This window comes from Apis cerana, linkage group LG11 (assembly GCF_029169275.1).
Source record: "Apis cerana isolate GH-2021 linkage group LG11, AcerK_1.0, whole genome shotgun sequence".
Classification (NCBI taxonomy): Eukaryota; Metazoa; Arthropoda; class Insecta; order Hymenoptera; family Apidae; genus Apis; species Apis cerana.
In genome coordinates, this window is record NC_083862.1 from 8460620 (window position 1) to 8481956 (window position 21337).

General features: G+C 29.4%; 1 protein-coding gene across 2 annotated transcripts in view; it reads right to left on the reverse strand.

Moving 5' to 3' along the window:
* The window catches only part of LOC108002361 (tRNA dimethylallyltransferase), a 116580-nt gene that overhangs the window by 30585 nt on the left and 64658 nt on the right, over window positions 1–21337 (reverse strand). For both annotated transcript variants that reach the window (XM_017064006.3, XM_062081675.1), the window contains exon 4: window positions 16553–16688. In XM_017064006.3, the coding sequence (XP_016919495.2) occupies window positions 16553–16688 (136 nt within the window). The remainder of the gene's footprint in view (window positions 1–16552; window positions 16689–21337) is intronic.

A 21337-nucleotide genomic window follows, 5' to 3' on the forward strand; every position in this document is an offset into this window, starting at 1 on the left:
GAGAATAAATAATATAATAGTTATTAGATATCTACTCGTAGATTTTTGCACCAAAACTTATAAGAGAATATAAAATTATTTTATACGAATAGTTTATCTTTCAAATTATATCCAAATAATTTTCAAATTTTTATTCGCCTTTAAGATTTTAATTTCATAAATATTTATCTTTGAAATTTAATACTATTTTCATTCCGAAATTTTCAATTCTAAAATTATTCATCTTTCAAATTTCAATTTTCGTATTATTCATCTCTCTAGAGAATATCAATTTTCTCCTCATTCGTTGTCAAGTTTCAATTTTCGGAACATTTATCTCTTGTAGTTTAAATTTCACTTTAGAGTAACAATTGTAAGTATCTATGTGCATTTATCTTGGCTTCGGAGTGTCGCTCAACCTATTCGTCCATTTTCATTGCCTTTCTATTTGTGCCAAGAATAATCATAGAATGGCTTAGTTTCATTTGAAATATTATCTCCCTTGCCCTACATTCTCAGTAACCTCTCTATAAATGTTAATGTCAATTTCTGAATATCTTTCTTTATTAACCAATTAAAGATCATTAAATTTTAACTCTACAAATTTTCTTCTAAGAATTAAATTCAAATTTAATGTAAATCAGTTCTATGCCATCAAGATTATATTTTGATTTGGAAATTCTATCCATTGAAATTCTATTTGTGCACTCTCTTGAATATTTCAAGTATACTGAATATCATAGTCATTAGTTACAATACTTCTTATAATTTTTTGTAGATTTATGATCTGTAAAAATAACTCAAAGAAGAAATATATTTAAATTTAGATATAAGAAAATTAGTTCTAAAGAGATAATAACAAATTCAAATACACAGCAAATAAAAAGTTCCAATATTTCCATATGCAATTTTTTTACTTATTTATATGAATATATACACATCATTAACATATCAGAAACAATGTGCAATACATTACATCACATAAAATATTATTAAACTTGAAATGTTTTCTTATATTTCAACAAACTAGCTATTTTAAAATAAATATTCAAAAAGTTGTACAAAAATAATATTTATTAAAATGTCGAAGCAAAAATATTCACTTCTATTTATCCATTTAAAAATTCAATTAATCTACCCTCTACATCCCTCGTATCAATTGCTCCAGAATTGATTAATTCTCTCATCACCGCTCATCCAAAACCGTAAACTATCCTCTCTCACCATAATCAGAACCGTATATATCCCCGATCGTAAAGCTCCGCCGATAAAATAGAACCGCTAAACCAGCTATCCCCATTAACAGGGCTAAAAGCTCTAATGGAGACGTCAGATCGGAAAGTAACAGGTTCATGAGCGTCCAAGAAAACGACGCCGGTCGTAGCCCTTGTAATTGATTTATTAATAGTAACATGGCCCGAGTTAAGAGCCTCGTCGCCGCATATTCGTCCCCTCGTGGGGGAGGTGTGGTCTAATTTTAAGAACCGGCTCCGAATTCTCGAAAACGGATCCCACGGAAACGAGCGAAACATCCTCCCTCCTCTCGTTACACGTGGCTTTCCCTATCGCCCGCTTCCCGGATCTTGAGGTATGCTTGTCGAGATCACCATTTCCGGGATGATTTTCCAAGAAACCGCGATAAAAACGGCGCGAACGACTCACAGTTCGAGGATTGAACGGGATCGATGCGGAAGAACAGATTGAAACGATATACATACGTACTTTTATGCGCGGTATTATATTTTCGACGAGAGTTTTGATGGATCTTGAAATGCTCGTGATTGATATACTTTTATTGCGACGAGGTTTCCTGGTTCGGATACGTTGATCGAAAGATGGAGTCTCGAGTTTCAAAGAAAATTTACAACGGATTTAATCCAATTCGATTAAATCTTTGTTTTTAAAAATTATTAAAAATGGAGAATAATTTACTAACTTTTATTAACAACTCGTTATAAAAAAAACGGTTCTATAAAAAGAAAAGATTTTTATTAAGTTTCTTATTTGAGAAAATTTATGAAACGAGCAGGTGATTTTATTGTAAATTATAGTTTAAGAAAATTTCCGAGAATTGCATTCTTCATTAAAAAAACATTGTTGCAAATCATGATCTTCAAAGATCTACCGAAAACACCTGCCCCTGAAATTACGCATCAGACGCGTACTACAATTTTCCTCGCATGGAATACAATTTAATTTAATTTCTTTTTAATAAATAATGTCATGAACGAAATATTAATTTTAAAAATTGTTGAAGTCGTCAATGCTTACGAAATGAGAAGATACATTCTTGGTATCGTGAAATAGCAATATTTTAAATATCGCTCTCATGTTCTTAGTCATCGTAATTACAATTACGTGCTAATTGCAAAAATATGTAATATTGCTCACTTTGTACTAACAATGACAAATAAAACAAATAGCATCGAGGAGGTTAAGAAAATGATGTAAGTTTAATATGCGTGTAGAACGTTTCAGAACAAGACAATCATGAATTGTAAAAATGAAAATATATATTAACATTAATTTCTAATTCTATAATAAATATATTAGTCATGTAGATAAATTGAATATCAACTTCATCAAGATAAATCGTGTTCAGTTTTTGAAAATTAAAATTGTAAATTTTATCGTTATTTGATTAGTATTAAAGCATAAATCATTAAAAATAGAAAAAAAAAAGTAAGATAATTTCAATGAGATTACATTATGAGTATTAGTTTTCGTTGATAGCACTGAGTACAAGTTAAATAATAGAGATTGTCATACGAGTATTTTAAACAATAATTCCAGAGCCAAATGTAGTATTATATTGTTCTTTGGGTTTGTTTTAAATATCTCTGATTTTAAAACAACGATATATATTTTATCATTAATACGATATTCAAAATATCATTCACAGTTGTAATAATATTTGACCAGATGTATTACATTATTATATCATTAACATTTATATTGAATTTCCTATTCCTTATTTTCTGTACATATATATATTTTATTATGTCTATGAATAAATTATTATTCTGAGATACAGTTACATTCCTGTACACGAATCTAACGAAGCAATTCTTTATAAATTTTTTAATCAAAGGAAAAAAGGATCCTTGTGCTAATAGTGAAATTAAACGACAAATACCTACATACAAATATTAACGTTTATTTCTTGCATACATTATTATTACTCTCACATCGAATACAAGGCAAAAATTTTATTTGAATAAAAATTTCTTTTATAATCCCCACTCTTTCAGCTTTAGATTAAGAAAAAAAAAACCTCCATTTAAAATACAAATCACAATATCGATTGGTAACCTGTTAAACGATACATTTCCTCGGTTTTTCTGAATGGACACGTCAAACACGTAGCGAGCCATATTAGCGACCACTTTGCAGAGTCGAGTACTCACGTGTACAAGCTTACTATGACAAATACTCGGTGTCGTTAAAATAAAACCGGTAGTTTGCGAGGGCGTGACGTCGCCGGCAGGAAGTGACAACATATCCTCGTTGCGTATCACCAGGAGCAAGATACGAGCCGCGTATACCGAGCGACAGGTGGTATTCACGAAGTGTCACCGGAGATTTTATTTTACACGGATATATAGTACTCTCTTTGCATGGACAATCGAAGCTGTTGCGACGAGTGGAACATTTGAATGAAATCGATCGGCCACGTGTAATTCTAATTTTCAGTCGATCGAAACAGATTTCGAAGCCTATTTTTCTCATTATGCGTCAATCAATTTTGTTTGTCTTGGTTTGGTACGGGTCGAAATAATTGCTTGAATTGTCACGAAAGAATATTATTTTTTTTTCTGTTTTTATTGAAAAGAGATTGTATAATGGAAATTGGTGTAATATAGCGTGATGAAATATTAATTTTACAACACCAATATTGCATTGATCTCTTATTCTTTCTCTTTATTTATTAACTAAAATATATTATCTAGTATTCAGAAAGTAAGTAGAAGCGAAGTTTTTATTATTATTTTTTCGTAATAGGAAAAATAAATTGAATCTAGATTCTTAAAAGACATACAAGACTCTCCAACTTCATTTAAAAGAACCCATAGAACTTAATATATCTTTAAATACCTACAGCATAGCCATGTACATCAGAGCATGAACTAATTGAAACAATACCGAATATTTCTCAAAATAATCTACAAAATAGAAATAAATTATTCTTCTCATCATCCAAAAAACAAAAGAAACCACAGCCAAAACCGTGTCTTTCTCCATCAACCCTCCAATCTTCATAGCATCCATCCACGCGTGTTTAAACACCGTTCAACAACCTGTTCGCCAGCCAGACATCTCCAACAACCTGCACAATCGACGACAAAAAATCTCAACCCTCCCCTATTTCCAAACACTCTCCAGCAACCTACGACCGAACTTCATCATCCTCAAACATCCTCAAACCTAACGGTCCACGGATGAGCGAGATTCTACGGGTTCGCGGGCAAAAATACCGAACCCCCCGGATCCGCAGGAAGTGACGACACATCCTCGGCATGTGTCCTCACGGAGAGACAAAGAGAAAGAGAGAAAGAAAGAGAGAGAAAGCGTATACGTGTGCACGAAACGGCAGCTGTCGTCCAAGTGGCATTCCCTCGGTTCAACTTCAATGTTGCGATTCTCTTTGCGTGCGATCGCACGCAAGCAGAGAGCAAGAGCAAGAGGGGTGGAAAAGAAGTTGGATGGAAGAAGCGTGGAGAGTCTGGGAGGGAAGGGGAGGGTAGGGGAAGTGGAGAGAAAAGGCGGGAACGTGAAACGAAAGGAAACCGTGGACGGAGGGAAGGAGCGAGCGAAGGAGAAGAAAGAAGAGAGGAGGGGTGGTGGTCGAAGTCGGCGTGGCATCGCCAGATGCGCGGCACATTTTAATTAACACCCAGACATCCTCCGAGACGGGTGACCCCGAGCTCAGGGCCATCCGATGACCCTTTTCCCAACCATTGCTCGAGTCCTGGGGAACGGATAACAGGAAGTGGCTTTCCCCTCCCCCTTCCCTCCCTCGAGGAATAAGATTCGCTGGGCTGGCTTCTCGCGATAGTGCCTTCGTGATAACTTTTAACGCGCCTCTTCCTGAACACGAGCGGAGAATATCAAAACTGTGTCGATCGCTTTTGGCGGAATTTTTTTTTTTGAGGAATGGTTGAACGAAAGATGGCAAATAATATATATCGATGAGTTGAAGTTTTTGAATGTTTGGAGGGATGGAGGTTGAGCAGACTTTTTGGAGGAGATTATATGATACGAATATTTTTTATTTGATGAGTTGAATTTCATTTTATGTATTTAATTATGTTATCAATGATGAACAATTTATCGTATCGTTATATAATAATAGTGAATGAAAATTAGATTGTGTGAAAATTAACAAAATCGAATTGAACATATGTAATAATTTTAGAGGAAAAGTAGGACAATATTTATTTTTGAATAAAAAAAATTATAAGTGATATTAAACATGATTTTAAAATATACTTTCAAACATAAAGAATAAAGATTTTAAATTTTAAGAGATTGTGTAATTAAAATCAGATCTTACGTATCATTTCATATCTAGAAAAAAATACAATTGATTTATTATTGATGATAAATCTTTCGATTAATTTCAGAGATTAAAATTTTTTTTTCTTCAATTATATTACTTGAACTTGCACTTCATTCATATATTATTTATTATCCTGGGATTATTAATTGAAAAGTTATTATAAAGTTAATATATATATATATATATATATTGAAGAAACGAGCACAATTAATAAACAACTATTACAAGAATAATATAGGTGATAAGTGATAACGTGTTGTAATACTAAAAGGAAAAAGTACTTCAAGAAACTTGATAAAGAAATTCCATTATGAAGTTTCCCAAGATTAATATAAATTAAAAATAATATTTACTATTTTATCAAAACAATATTATACATATTGTCACAATTCTCTTCCATCTATAAAGTATAAATAAATAAATTTAAAAAAATATTATTAATCTAACTTTTCTTAATCTAAAAATAAATTTTGAAATATAATTTTTCTCTCAATGAAATGTGAAAAAATAAATATTCTTTATAATTTTACTGAACACGCTTAATAATATAGCTTAATCAACCAAACTTTGTCTTTATTAATTGGGCAGGAAAAAGTATCATTTTAATTAGTATCAGACGGAAACAGAAAGATTAATTTTGTCGTGGAATTTAAACTGTGAATGAACTTGTAGTCTTAAGCACAATGTGTCCGCAACAAAGATAACTTTAAATAGCCTTTGTCACATAAATTTTAATCGAGTTAATTAATATAGAGTATTATATAACTATGAAAATTATTATTGCTTGTACGGAATAATTTAGTCTAGTTTATTTTAATCTTCGGTATATTAATCTTTGATACTTTGAATACTATTTTATAAATAAAAAAAATATTAATTTATCAAATTTTTATCCTTATTATTTTTTATTTTAATTATTAATTATATTATTAATTATTAATTATATCTTTAAACTAGATATTTATTTAAATTTAGTTTACTATTATAATATCAAAGCTACTGTGTAAATATCAAAGCGGAAGTTATTTTCATAAAATTTATATTTATGATAATAATATTTTAACAAAAAAAAATCTAAACATCAACTTTAATCTATTAAAAAACACTGAGACAGACATTCACGTTTAACAAACATTAAATACACAAATAATAATCAATCAGCAATATTACACGTGCTATCGATATCGACTTGAAAATTATTGTAACTTCATCGTTAGAAATCAATTTTTTTATCTTCGCTTTCGATTTTATTTGTTGTTTTTCGAACTTTTCGATATAAATTCTCAAACAAAGATCTCATAAAATCATAAATAAATCTTATTTTGAAAGAAATAATTATCCCAAAACTACAAATAAGATGAATAAATAAATAAACAAATTGATTTGAAAAACATTAAATTAAATAAATCAAATCTAACGAAATTTCAAGAAATGGCGGAATTATCGAATATTTTTTTTTTCCTGATTTATTTCCGATTTTACAAGTGAAACGGCGATAACTCACTGTCAAAGTAAACACTTCCTATCGCGATTCATTGCAATCTGTACGAGCAAACACGAAGCACGTTGGAAATTACCTACGCAACCTGATAATACAGGAAAATCGATCACCATTCAGAATCGAGTGTACTAGATACTCTATAACAACGTGAATCAATCGTCGTCGGGTGAAAAATCGATCAGACAAAAAAATTTCAGATCTTAGATTTTTGCTTTCTTAAATATCAGATACAATTCTATAAATATTTTCTAATGGACGAGTGTAGGTCGTAACATGAAAACTAGACTCTACGAAATATATATTTTTATTTGAAGACGTTTGAAGACGTTAGATTTCTCCTTACATTTTTCTTATCCTCTTATTTTTAACTCGAATTATGTGACAAGGAGGAAACATGTGAATTGAATATTTTATTCTGTTATATTATTATTTTTTTCGATTTTGATGTTCTTTCTTGGTTTATGTACATGGTGTTTATTATAGAAGATACAAATAAAAAATTAATTCTATTTTTTATCAAAGTCTTGATAAAATTCAAATAATAATAAACGAATTTTATGAATCAATAAATGCAAAATAAAATGAATAAAAATTTATTTTACGAAGTAGAAATTCTTTTCTTCTAAACTCGAACCAAAAAAACCATCTAATTTACAAAAGATCTAATTTTGCAATAATTAAAATAAAAATAAATATAAAAAAAAAGAGAGAAAGTTATCTACCGAGCAAAATAACGAATAACCCAATCTTATTATTCAAAATAACATTACTTAAAATAAAATTAAAACAAGAAAGAAAAAAAAACCAAAAGAAAAACTCGAACGATTGTTTCGATAACGCCCAGTTTCTATTTCCTCTAGATCCGTCCCTGCAACCCGTAATACGTCGTCGTAGTTGCACGTTGGATTACGTTGCCGGCAAGTCATTCATAAAAATAACGCGGCCGACGCACGCAGCCTACTACTACTACGAGGTGCATTCAGCCGTTCGCGTACTACGGTTGCAACCACGGTTAAAGCCTCGTACACACGTACGCGTGCGCACTGGCGAGGAGGACTGCACGTAAAAACGCGGATACGTTCACGTGCACGTCGCGTCGTGCGGCTAGGTAAGCGTAACACGTCAGAGAGGAGGGAAGACGAGAAAGTGGAAGTCGGAACGAGTCGAATGAGACCGAGCTTCGTCGCGTATGTACTACTACTGCTGCGAGTGTATGCATCGAGATAACAATTCGCGATATTACGATGCTGCTACTACTACTACTACCACTTTCGAATGATGGAAATATCTAGTGATGGGAAATGGTGAATGGGGCTTGGATCGTAGACATTACGTAGACATTTTTAAACCAAACTTTAATTTTATTATTCTCATTGTTATTGAATACTTATCGGTGCTGCTTGGTTGCTGATCATATACGAGTGAATGGGGCTTAATTTGGGTTTAAGAGAAAGAGAGGGAGGTAACGGAGTTTCTTTTCGTTTTTATTATTTATGTAATTATGCAAATGTATGTGATACGATTACGTGCACTATGTGGGTGTGGCAATCCATCCAGTCATTAAATGGAACGGTGAATTGAAGAAAGAAGCAATGATGGAAAATATATTGAGAAAATTAATTTGAAATTTTCTTTCATAATTATGACGGGGTTAAGGATTTTTTAAGACAAGAATGATTCGAGGAAGAGCTCAGTTCAATAGATACAGTATTCTAGAATAATTATGTCATTGTTCAAATATTTTATTTAAATATGTTCAAACACGTTTCAAGACTTTCTTACTTAGAAATTGTGAAAAAAATCTAAGTATTTTTCCTGCTTGGGAGATCTCTATCCAGATAACTAAGACGAGTTATACACTGGAGGAAGAAACGTGAAAAAACTGTGAATGAAATTCTTCGTATTATACGTGAATTGTGTTTAAGTATCTTTTTTTTTTTTATTTTTCTTTTCTGATTAATTATGAAAATAAATGTACATACAGCGAATAGAATAAGAATTTTCAGTTCCAAGTTATTTTCTTTGTTAATGATATTAATTGTTTCAATACTAGAAATATTTACTCTAAAAAAATTTGTATCGTGTATATAGTTTATTTCATCATCGATAAACGTTCAAATCAACAAGACAAAATGCTATATGTATAAAACATCTCAATGAAGAGCCAATTCTTCATATTCATTCAAGCCACCATCGATTTTTCGATCGATAAAAACAAGTAAACGTTTATACGATCGGATTGCGATCATAATTAAGAAATATTTACTACTTCGCAACTTAAATATAATCAATTAGAATTACTGTCCATGAGAAAATAATATTTCGATCTAATAATATAAAAATGAAACGATGTTAATCGTCGATAATTCTGCAAATAAATAATCATCGAAACGTCAAAGAGCATGTTACTGACATGAAAGATAAACATTAACTTCGCAAATTATTCGACGATCCTACCAATAGGATAAGATAAAATTTTTACCTTGAAATCTTTCTGGAAAAAATACACTCTTTTTTTGTAAAACAGTAATATAATAAAAGTTTCCATGCATAATTTTCACGAAATTACTCGTTTTAATGAATAATTAAAATTTTGTTTTCCTTTTATTAATTTCTTTTTTGAAAAATAATAATGATAGATAATGTTAGACACATTTTCTTAGCAAAACCATGATATTATAATTATATCAATCGACTCGTTTTGACAAATAGGATACGAAAATACATTAAAATTTTATTGAAAAGATAATGAAAGAATTGTTGAACGAAATATAGCATCTTTGTACACAATATGATAAAAATATATTTCTAATAATAATAAAATAAATGAAATTCCAAATATACTTATATATATAATATAAAACAATTCACAGAAAATATTTTCGTAGCCTATAAGAAATGAAAAGAATCGTATGTAACCACAATACAAAATCAGATCATTTCGAGAATATTAAAATATACAACGCTTAATTGAATTTAAGAATTCGTTTCCCTTAATGACCAATTATCCGATTCTTTATTTCCGTGATGAAGTTATTAAACAGGTCGTAATCGGCGAAAAAAAAAATTATTTTCACAACCAAGAATTCCACGAACTGGACGAAATACGCTTGTACGTATACACATGCGTCGTTGACGCATCGAGAATCGTGGATGCCCACGTTTACACACACTTAAGCGTACTTATGCCTCCCATAATAATTATCCGTTCCACGAATTAGCCACTGAGACTGGTTCCTATTTTTTTTCTCATCCTTACGAGGAGGTTCGCGAAGGTGCAAAAACCTTCTCGCGAAGAGAGGCGCGTGAGAGAACGTTTATTCTCCCTAGTCTCTTTCCTCTTGGCCGCCGGAAGGAAACTCCATGTTCACACACGCGAGTAGAGTGTACTAGACGGTGAAAGAGATACGACGAAGAGTAAATTGGATTGTTGTAGTCCATATGGATCACGAAGTATTTGCCATTTGATGACAATTGTTAATGTGGGTTAATTACGAATATTCTATTTTATCGAAAATATACGAGAAGTTGAAGAACTATCGACAATTTCGTGGAAAATATAATTGATGAAAGTTTTGTTAATTAAGATAATGACATTTCTCTCGAGTGAATGTATATTATCAAAAATTTGGAAATAAGGAATTTAAAATAAAAAAAAAATGTCAGAAAAATTAGAGATAAATAAATTGTTTGCTTTGGAGAAAATTTAAAGTGTGTGAATTATCACAAAGAAATATTTTGTGTAACATAGAGACAGTTATATAATTTTATTTATTATTTATTAATTTGTATATATTATAAATTTATGTAATTTATCTGTAACATGTATTGTGATTTTAGCATCTTCATAAAAAAAATTGATATTTAAAAAAAACACAAAACTTATAAAGAATTAAATCAAATTGTCTTTTGACTAATTCATGTTTTCTTTTCTTACCAATGCATAATGGCGTGCATGTACTAATTGATTAAAATTTATGAAACAAAATCTTTAAAATTTATAATTAAAAATATATATATATAATTCCATCACGAAATTGGATGTCGATCAGATATGATATTAAACGAGATGATATCTTAAATTGAATTAATCAAAAAACGTAACTAAAAATTAATCGAATAAACATAAATAAATGAAATTTAAAACGATATAAATATAAATAAATTAATTTCAAAATTTGCATTCAATTTAAATAGTAAAATTGTACTTTTTATATTCCGCCATTATTCTTCGTATAAGATATCTTATAGTTCTTCAAGCTCTTGACTAATTCAATAGGAATTTGCTAATAATCTCGCTTTCTATTAGAGAATTTTGGGGAGCATGTAACTGTCTGCTCTAATTCTCGAGGATCCCATGCGATAGCTAGATCATCAGCGTGGGTGGACTTAGTCAGGCTTTTATTTTAATCCGACCCATTTCCCTCTTGTTCCACAACGCAGACTGATCTACATCGACAAATTACTTCCGCGATTCATTCTACGAGACAGCTTGTGATCACAGTATACCATTAAAAATGTTATATTCTAGCATAAGTTGAATAAAATATATTCTTGACCTTGAAGAATCATTAAAAATAACTCTTGAATATCTATTAAAAATTATAAAAATATATTCCAAGTTTTAATTGGAATTTTTAATAGAATTTTATCAAGATAAAATATACGTGTTTTCTACTGTGAAGAATTTGTTAAAATAATCGTTAGTTCCTTTTTATAAAAAAAAAAGAAGAAAATTAAACAAAAGAATCCTTCGTGATCAAAAAGGAACGTTTTTTCTCTTTCATAAGTTTTAAAATAATTACGTAATAATCAAATGATAAAATATTCTTTTCATTTGTTCCTGATTACTAAAATTTTCCCTTTTTCATCGTTAAAATATTAATCAAATATAATTAATTTTATCCAAAATTAATATTCCCATAAAAATTTTCTGAAATATCATAAATCTGTTATTTTCTTATCATATTATCCTTCTCAATCTCTTGCACCGATGAAACTACTCATAAATTATTCATACAAACATACGAAGAGAAAATTGTAAAGAAAAAATATTTTTTTAAAATTTTCTCTTAAATGACGTCACAAATATGCTTCTCGTATACATAAAATATTCCCTTTGCATTTTGGAACAACCCTTACATAGTGGCTGAACTCCAAAATATAAGTAGAGATAGAATCGAATATAATATATGAGGTGTTCTGTGAATGATGATACAATGATATAATCAATATATTATATGCAAAAGTAAGTAAAAAATGTGGAATAAAATTCGAAAATAAAAGATAATAAAACATACAAGAAAATTTATATTTTTTATATTTATAATTTCAGAATAATTTTTCGATTATTCCTTTCCTTGCGATAAATTTTAACCTCTTAATCTTTCTTCCAATAATGAATATTATAATACTATTTTATAATAAATAAAAAAAAAAATATAATAAATCAAAGTCAATTTTTAAAATACGATTAGTAATTTCATTTCTAAAGGATTCTTTCGATCTCGATATGATTTATACCTTGATCTTTGAATATACTACAAAATATCTAAAAATATTATTGATCTTTTAAATGAAAAAAAAAAAAGAAAAAAAGAGCCATTTAAAAAACAATGCACAGTGCGATATTACAAAAAAAAATCTGACACATATATCACACACGAATTCGAAACAATCCCGGTACATACTCTGTAAATATAGAAAATGGAACGTCATCTGTTAAGAGTGGCAATCGAATAAATACAAAAATGAAACTTCTGCATCGAGATCGACTTGAATTCGGTATAGATGTATATTATATTGAATTTGATCCCATTCCTAGCTGTATAGATCCTCACGAAACCAGTGACGTAAATTCGAGAATGGACGTAATTGATCGCCGGCGAAGTGAGCGACCGACTATCGCGAAACGAACACAAAATACGCGGAACTTCGTCTGTACGGGTACTATTTCTATCGATGTTCTGTACAGCTATATTTACACCTACGTGGAACGTACTGTTATTTATATTTGTCTAGGGATGTAGCTCTAATGTCTTTATACCATTTGATAAAGATGTAAATTTCGCCGAAATTTCTCAAAGTTTCGAGATATCTATTCCTTCCCCTTTCCTTCCATATCGTTTACGAATATTCGATCAGAATTGAAAATGCATAGATTAACTATTTCGAAGGACTTCGACAAATTAATTTTCGAAATTAAATATTATTGAATGTATAGTTTAAACTTTATTCTATTATCTTTATTCAATAAAGATAAATACGTATACGCAGTTCCATTAAAATTAAACATTGAAACGAAAATTCCAAAACTATCTACAAATTTCACAATTTGTGGACTCGTTACAAAGATAGAAAATCGAAGGGAATTTTCGGGGTGACACGGTTACACGAAGGAATCGGATTCAACCGAGGCCAATAACGGGAAAAGCAAATCGGTATCGCCTCTCACTCACTCGGGAATGGAGGTGTGCGTGAGTGGCGGATTGCTCGTGGAAGGTAGGTCTTTCTCGATCGGGAGAGAAAAATCCGACATTCCAGCTCGCGAAACGGCAGCCAGCGATCCGTGGACGAGCGTTAGATCGAGCACTGTTAAAATCTTTTTCAGAGAAAGTTGCGCGAAAAGAGACAAGTCATCCCTTTGGAAATTAGCAAGAACTGATAGGCACTGGAGCCTGGTTATTTGGTTTTTAAATAGTCGAGGAGATCGGAAACTCTAACTATTCGTAATTTAAAAATCTATACGATGTTTGAACGATTTTGCACGAGCAAAATCATGTGATAAATATTTATTATAATTTGTTCAGATGTAGTCGAAGATCGGTTAATCGATTCAACGAATCGAAAATTTTTCAATCAATCTTTCTTTTTTTTTTTTAAACAAAACTTTTTCTGTATTGAGACAACTTTCTTCATTTTCCCAAGTCATAATCCCAGTGTAAAACGGCCGAATGAAAATTATCCAGTGAAACTATTCGAGGTTGGCAACGATAGCGTGAGCGAAACAAGAGTGCAACGATTATTACTCAATTTTTCACCTATTCGCGCACGTAGGCCTAGGTGTGTTACTCAACGATCCCTTCGGGGAAAGTATTGCTTCGATCTCTATCCCGCTCTCTTTGTCTTTGTCTTTCGATCTCTCGCTACCCAATCAAAAGAAATTCCTCAACAGATCCATTGGTGAGTGCAGAGCTGCAAGGGTGATGGATCGATTTCCAATTTCGAAATCGAAGTACGAAACACGCTGGAATGCGCTAATTTCCAGTGTTCAGGTATTCGTGTCAATGAATGTTCCACAAATTTTAACCCCGTGACAAACGCCATCACGAGATTATGTAATAATCGAGACATAAATGTTGGATAAGGTATCGTCGAGATGGTTTTGATTGTTGTAATATGATTGAATATTGAGTAAAATATAATGCAATATATATATATATAATGAAATTACATAAAAACGAAAAAGAATAGGAAGTTTGAAAGTGATATTTCAAAATATTGACGCACGATTTTTTTATAAAATTAAAATAAGTAAGTTATTCAAAATATTTCGTTTCATTTTGTATTTTGATATTTTGTATTTTCAGAATGAATTAAGTGTTCAAGTCAATTTCTCTACGAGTACCACAATCGTGCGATAAAAAATATGTTATAAAAGTTGATTCTAAGAAAAATACAGGCCAATTTTTCCCCCTTTATATTGCAAATAGTTCTGAGGAAGCGATGTAATAAAGCCAACGCTGAGATATCATTTCCAGACACTGTTATTCTAAGTAAAAAGATTGATCGCAAATGTTGGGTGGATTGAAAAATTTTACAAATTATTATAGTTAAGCTAAAGACACACCTGATACGTCAGCGCGCGCAATAAATCTATTGTGTTCATGGTCTTTTGCTATCTGAAACGAAAATACATTCAAAAAAAAAAAAAAAAAAAAAGAAAAGAAAAGTTAAAAATTACTATCGATAAACAAAATTGTTAGACAAATCCATAACAGATCCGTCCAAAATCTCTTTTCAAATTAATACTTTTTTTTCCAATTGACATTAAAATGCTTCTTTTTTTTTTTCTAAAGTTCAAAAATGAAAAAAATATTGCATCAATGAATCGTATCATTATAATACAAATTCAAAATTTTTCAACTGTCATATCTGTATTTGGAATACAGAATGAAATATTAACGATAAGGTAATCGATTACTTTGGCGTGTCCGAAAGAACGATTAACTAAACAGCGAAAAACCGAAGGACATGATAAAACTTATCATTTATCAAGGAATAAATGATGTTATAAGAACGTATTATAATTATTTTTTTGTCAAATAAATTCAAAAATTCATCATTATTCATGATACGATCACGTTTTAGAATCATCGTGGAAATTTCATAGTTCTCAAAAAGAATTTTTTTTAGAATCTGATAATAACTTATTTTTAAATTATTAAATTACACTAGGAAAACCAAGATGTACTCATATCAGATTAATTATATCTCGATTGCGTAATTAATAATTTAGATAAAAAAAGATGATATACAATGTATACATTCGTATTCAAAAATTTTTAAATAATGGAAGCAAAAAATAGAAATCCAACATTTAATCGATTAATTTTTGAATTTCCTCCAAACAAATTTTATGTAAAAATTATCAAAGCGCGCGATCATCATTTTATACGTCACAAATATCCAACCTCGTAACGAAAAAGAACTCAATGGACGAATTATCTAGAGTTGGACCGCGCGTTAATAGCGCGACCAAGCTTAATGGTCAACCGATAAATTTTATCTCTTATCAAGTAGCACAATGTTATGAAACTCGGTATACGACGAGTTGCACAGCCTTGAAAACGATTCATCCTTCCAGTCGATCTCGAATAAAGGATTAAAAGTATTATTTAATCATTATTTTGCAGATCTTTTATATCATAATTATGAAATAATTAAAATATTCAACATTATTAAATTTCTAATTAATTCCTCTCTGTGAACAATTCTTCTTATATCTCATACTATGATTATCTATTTTTCAATAAATTTTTCAAATATTAATATTATACAATGACGTAAAGACTTTAATAAATATGCCAGGACTTTTTCAGATTTTTTTTAAGAAGATGAAAGAAAAAAATAATCACGGAAAAATATTAATAATTTTATGATGATAATTCTAAATTTGAATTGTAAATCGATAATAATTTGAGAAATAGCGATGATTTGGATGAAATTTGAAAATTTGTTGAAGGATAAATGAAAAATTTGAATTTTTTTTATATCAAGTAAAAAAATATCTAAAAATATACACCCAAGAATATTAACACAATTTTCTTATACAATATCAAATATAATTCTATTTATTCTATATTATATTCTTATCTTTATTCTACATATCTATCTACATATGCTATATATTTATACTATGTTCTCTTTATGGAATAATTTATATAATAAATTTAATCTTCTGAATTTATTACTCGGAATAATCAATAAAAAAAATGATAAAACTCACTTACCATGTCACAATTGATCCACAATAGAATGACATTGCGATATCTCAAAGGCCCTCCTAATCCAGAACCACCAGCTATCCTTTGAGCTTTTAGCAATTCTGAATGCTTCACACCGTGTTGCTCGAACACTTCAAGTGACCTGAAACAAAATAAGAAAAAAATGTTAGAATTATTTTTTTTCTTTTTCTCATTTTTTTTTCCTTCCATCTTTGAATCTCCAAATTTATCTGTCTTATAGAATTGTGAAGTTTTAGTTGTAAACAAGTTTATCACAAGATTGTTGAAAGTTTGACACTAATTAATCTCTATTTTCACTGTAAATTATTTATTTTAGAAAGTAGTTAAAATAATATTATAAAAAGAAGATATCTTTTCTTCATCTTCTTGTTTTATAATATATCTTTTTTTGTTACATTTAATTTATGTTAAATTTTCATTTATATTTTCTCAATCAATTTAATTTCTCTTCATAATTAAATTCTATTTCAAAATCTCTTTTTATGTGGAAATTACGACAGACATTTATATGGGTTAATGATTATTTAAGGAAAAAAATCTATATCATGTAAAATATATACAAAATTCATTCATATTGTAAAACATCAATTGCCTAATGAATTAGAAGCTGTTAAAAAAATTATGTAACATCCTATAATTATTTATTTAGTAATACTACGATTATTTTTACAATATTCTGTTACAACAAGTTGCACAATGTATCATAACGTAATGCAACATGATACAAAATAGGAGATCTAATAAAAATGAAAAAACGGATATAAAAACAATGGTGAGTAAGTAAGTGATAAATTAATTTAATTTCCCCTTTCTTTTTTTTATTCTTCATTCTTTTCAATGACAGATATTTAAATGTAAATATTCGACTGAGGAAAATAATTAATTCTTAATTAATCCTTTTTAAATGGTAATTATATTTGTATTTGCAAATACAAATAGAATCGATACTTTCTAATTTGTGTTACGATTTTTCAAGAAAATAGAACTTGTTCATTTGATAAATTCAAGAAATATATGAATGTCTGTCTGAATTTGAAAAATATATTAAATTTGATACATACGTTATCAATTGTTGAAGTTCATTGTACGAGAAAAAAAGAAAGAAAGGAAGAAAGAAAGAAAGAAAGAAAGAAGGAAGAAAGGAAAGAAAAGGAAAGGTTTCCGGCCTTCGAATTTCGAAAATATGTGTCGAGATATAAAGCTTTACACTGCTACCTTGAGACTGACATGATATTTTATAGTGTTTATTTTCGTTTTAAACTCTGAACACGTCGTAAAGCTTCGATCAAGTTTCCTATACACGATAAAAGTACTTTATAGTATCTATGATTTATTGTAACGTTACAGAATACATGTACGCGCGTTTATACCACACAATGCGAACATATATTCATACACATATTTTAATGTTACAACACTCTCATAAATAATGTATTTTAAAGCATGGCGGGAAAAAAAAGAATAGAAAAAATTAAGAAGAAGACGATCGAAATAGCAAAGATGTGAACAATCGTTGCAGAAAACGAATCGAAGCAGTTATAAATACGTAACTGATATAAATTGACTGTTTTATCGATTTTAAAAATAAGAGAGAATCATTTATGCTACTTGCAGATAGAAACTTTATATAACTGAATATTAAATATGAATATGAGTGCTTATTATATAAACCACAATTAAATAATTCTCATTAGAGTATCCATTATTATATATTTTTACATTTAAAGTAGAAATAGAATAATTTTTTCTTTTCATGAATGCTAAATAATAATATATATATATATACATTAAACATAAATTAATAATTGTACTATAACAATTATCACACATCTCTCTCTAGATTCTTTAAACATCTTCAATTTCCTTTTGTCCAATTATTATTAAGAATCTCTTCTTCGTTCTCCATTTAAAAACAATTTGAACAATTTTTCTAAATTTATCTAGAAACAATCGTAGACGTTCATCCTTGATTTTTCGATGAAGTGGCACATACGACTTATTATTATACATAGTGTCCTGCATCTTGGCCATAAATAAGAATGAATCGAAAATGGCCAATTTGAAAACCAAAGAAATGGTGGAGATAGGCAATTTGCAAGGCAAAATCTACTCTGAAGTCCAATCTGAATTACTTGATATTACAATGAAGTATTATAATCTATTTATCGTATTACAATTCTATTTCAATAAAGTCATATAACGATTTCTACTTTAATGCATTACATGAAATAATACACGATATTATTTACAATCTACCATGCATCAAATCATCCAATTTCGATCCCATTCTACGATCAGGATCCGCCCACACAATTTTGCATTACATTTTAAATACTTACTTACAGCTGTACAACGACAGTTTTCATCCAAATACGAAGATCGATTATCATTATAATACCAAAGGGATCCAGACCGGTTGGTTATATGTAAATCAAAGCGCGCTGGATCATGGCTCGATTATGCGCACGTGTATTATGTGACACGCTCGTTTCCGTTGCAATTCTACAACGAAAGCCTCGACGAAATCCGATCGATTGCAGGAATCCGCCGTCGATGGAGAAACGGATACGAAATTCAGAATTTTTTTGAATCTTCACTACCTTTTACATATCATTGATTGGAATGAGATTCGAAAAAACGGCCAATGGAACTAGTATTTTTTGAACAGAATTTTATTCGTCGAATATAAATGATGGTGAAAATGTTTAAATTTATATCTGAATATACATCTTATTTTAGAAAATTCCTATATTAGAATATTGACGTAGTATATATATTTTTTTTTTAAGAATATAAAAAATATCGGTTTATCTCTAGAAGAATTAAAGAAATATTGGATGTAAAGTAATACGAATTGTATCTTAGAATTTCGAAAAACTTATTTGTGTATATACATACATGTTAAATTTATAGTTGAAAAGATTAACAAAGATTGATAATATATATTCTAATTATTTGTAGATTTGTCATTGTAATTCAAATATATAATTATTTAAATTTCACTTAAATTTAAGCTCATTTGAAGAGAAGATAGTAGAATAAGATATAGAGAAGGTCCGTGCCAATATGTAAAATAATTATTAAAATGAAGTCGGCAAACTTATTTATGAAAATAAGTATTGATTTTATCGATATTAGTATTCTTTTGTCATCGCTTTGAAGTATTATACAACACACTTCTTCAGAAGGTAAAAAAAGAAGTATACTGTGACACGAACGGAGAGTATCAAGTATTTTGCATAAATATATTATGCATTCACTCAACTTTGTGCGTATTTTGTAATCTTAATGAGGTTTTCGAGCTATATTTTCTGAAACATTATAAATTCCTTCCGTTAATCCAACTTGCAACCATTATAATTCTTCTAGTGATTCACTGACAAAAGTTTTCTCCATCATTTTAATTATCACACAAAATATATTCAACAATTTCTGCCAAATCTTTGAATTTATTTTTGTCACAAATTTTAATTAAAAAAAAAAAAAAAGAAACTGTGAAATCATTTTCCAAAGAACAAAAAATATATATATAAAATTCATCAAACGTTGCGATAATCAATTTATCCATATCAATATATCACACAATTTCAAATGCATCACATTTACATCATCATCGCCTATAAAATAAGATTGGATTTCGATTTTTACAAAAACAAATATTTTCAAATGGTTTCGAGGAACATTCGAAAAGCCACAAATTCGAAGGCCCCGCAGCTTATTTTCGGACGTTACGTCTACACGTCCGTAATCGAAGTTTTTAACGTCTAAACATCCGGTGCGCAAACCTGATAATTAATTCAATACTGGTCGTCAACTGGTTAGGAAATTACTGGGTCAAAGCTAGTCGCGTTCGACACCGGCACTACATCACACTGGATCGATATAAATTTTCAAGATGAAGTTGCCTTCCTAATCTAACGCAATAACGACAAATCTTCTTTGAGTTGACAGCTGGTATTTACGAATGCACAGTACAAGTACGACCGATCAAAAAGATCGATTAAGTTGTCAAGTTTGGGTAAGTTGGAAGGAGAAGAAAGGTGACGGTTAGGTAAAAATCTGTTCAAACTGAAGTTTCTCGTTTCAGAGAAAGTAATTAAAGGTATTTGGTTAATTAGATTGAAAATTTATAATAATATATAATATTAATAATATTAATAAATATATAATATTCGATAATAATAGTTTAAATATCTTTTTCGAAATAATTTCGAAAATGTATTAATATATAATAAATATAATAAATGTATAGTGTTATTGGTAATATTTTTAGTAAATGTACATTGTAAATGTATACACATATTATATACTATAGATAGATAGTACGATACTGTTGAAATTTAGATGAAAAAGAAAAAAATTGGGGAAAAAATCAGTAAATTAGAGAGAAAAATTAATAAGATGAAATTCGTGACATCATATTTTGTAATTCAATGAATAAATTAATTAATGGGAAGGTTTCACACCAGTCTGTATAATTAAAATGATGTTCAAAGTTACATATGTTGATTTATATGATGGACATAAGTTAAGATTATCACTATTACAGCAAAACGATTATAAATGAGTATATAAACCGGAATTCTAGAATCAATTTTCATTCATTAAAAAATTTTTTTCTTAATTATTCGTGTCATTATTTATTATATCAAACTTATTTTCTCTTTTACCGTATAAATAAATATATCGAAATTCATCATTCGATATTTCAATAGATTATTAATGGAAATACAAATTGAACGAGTATGAATCAAAATGAATCGATTTCGA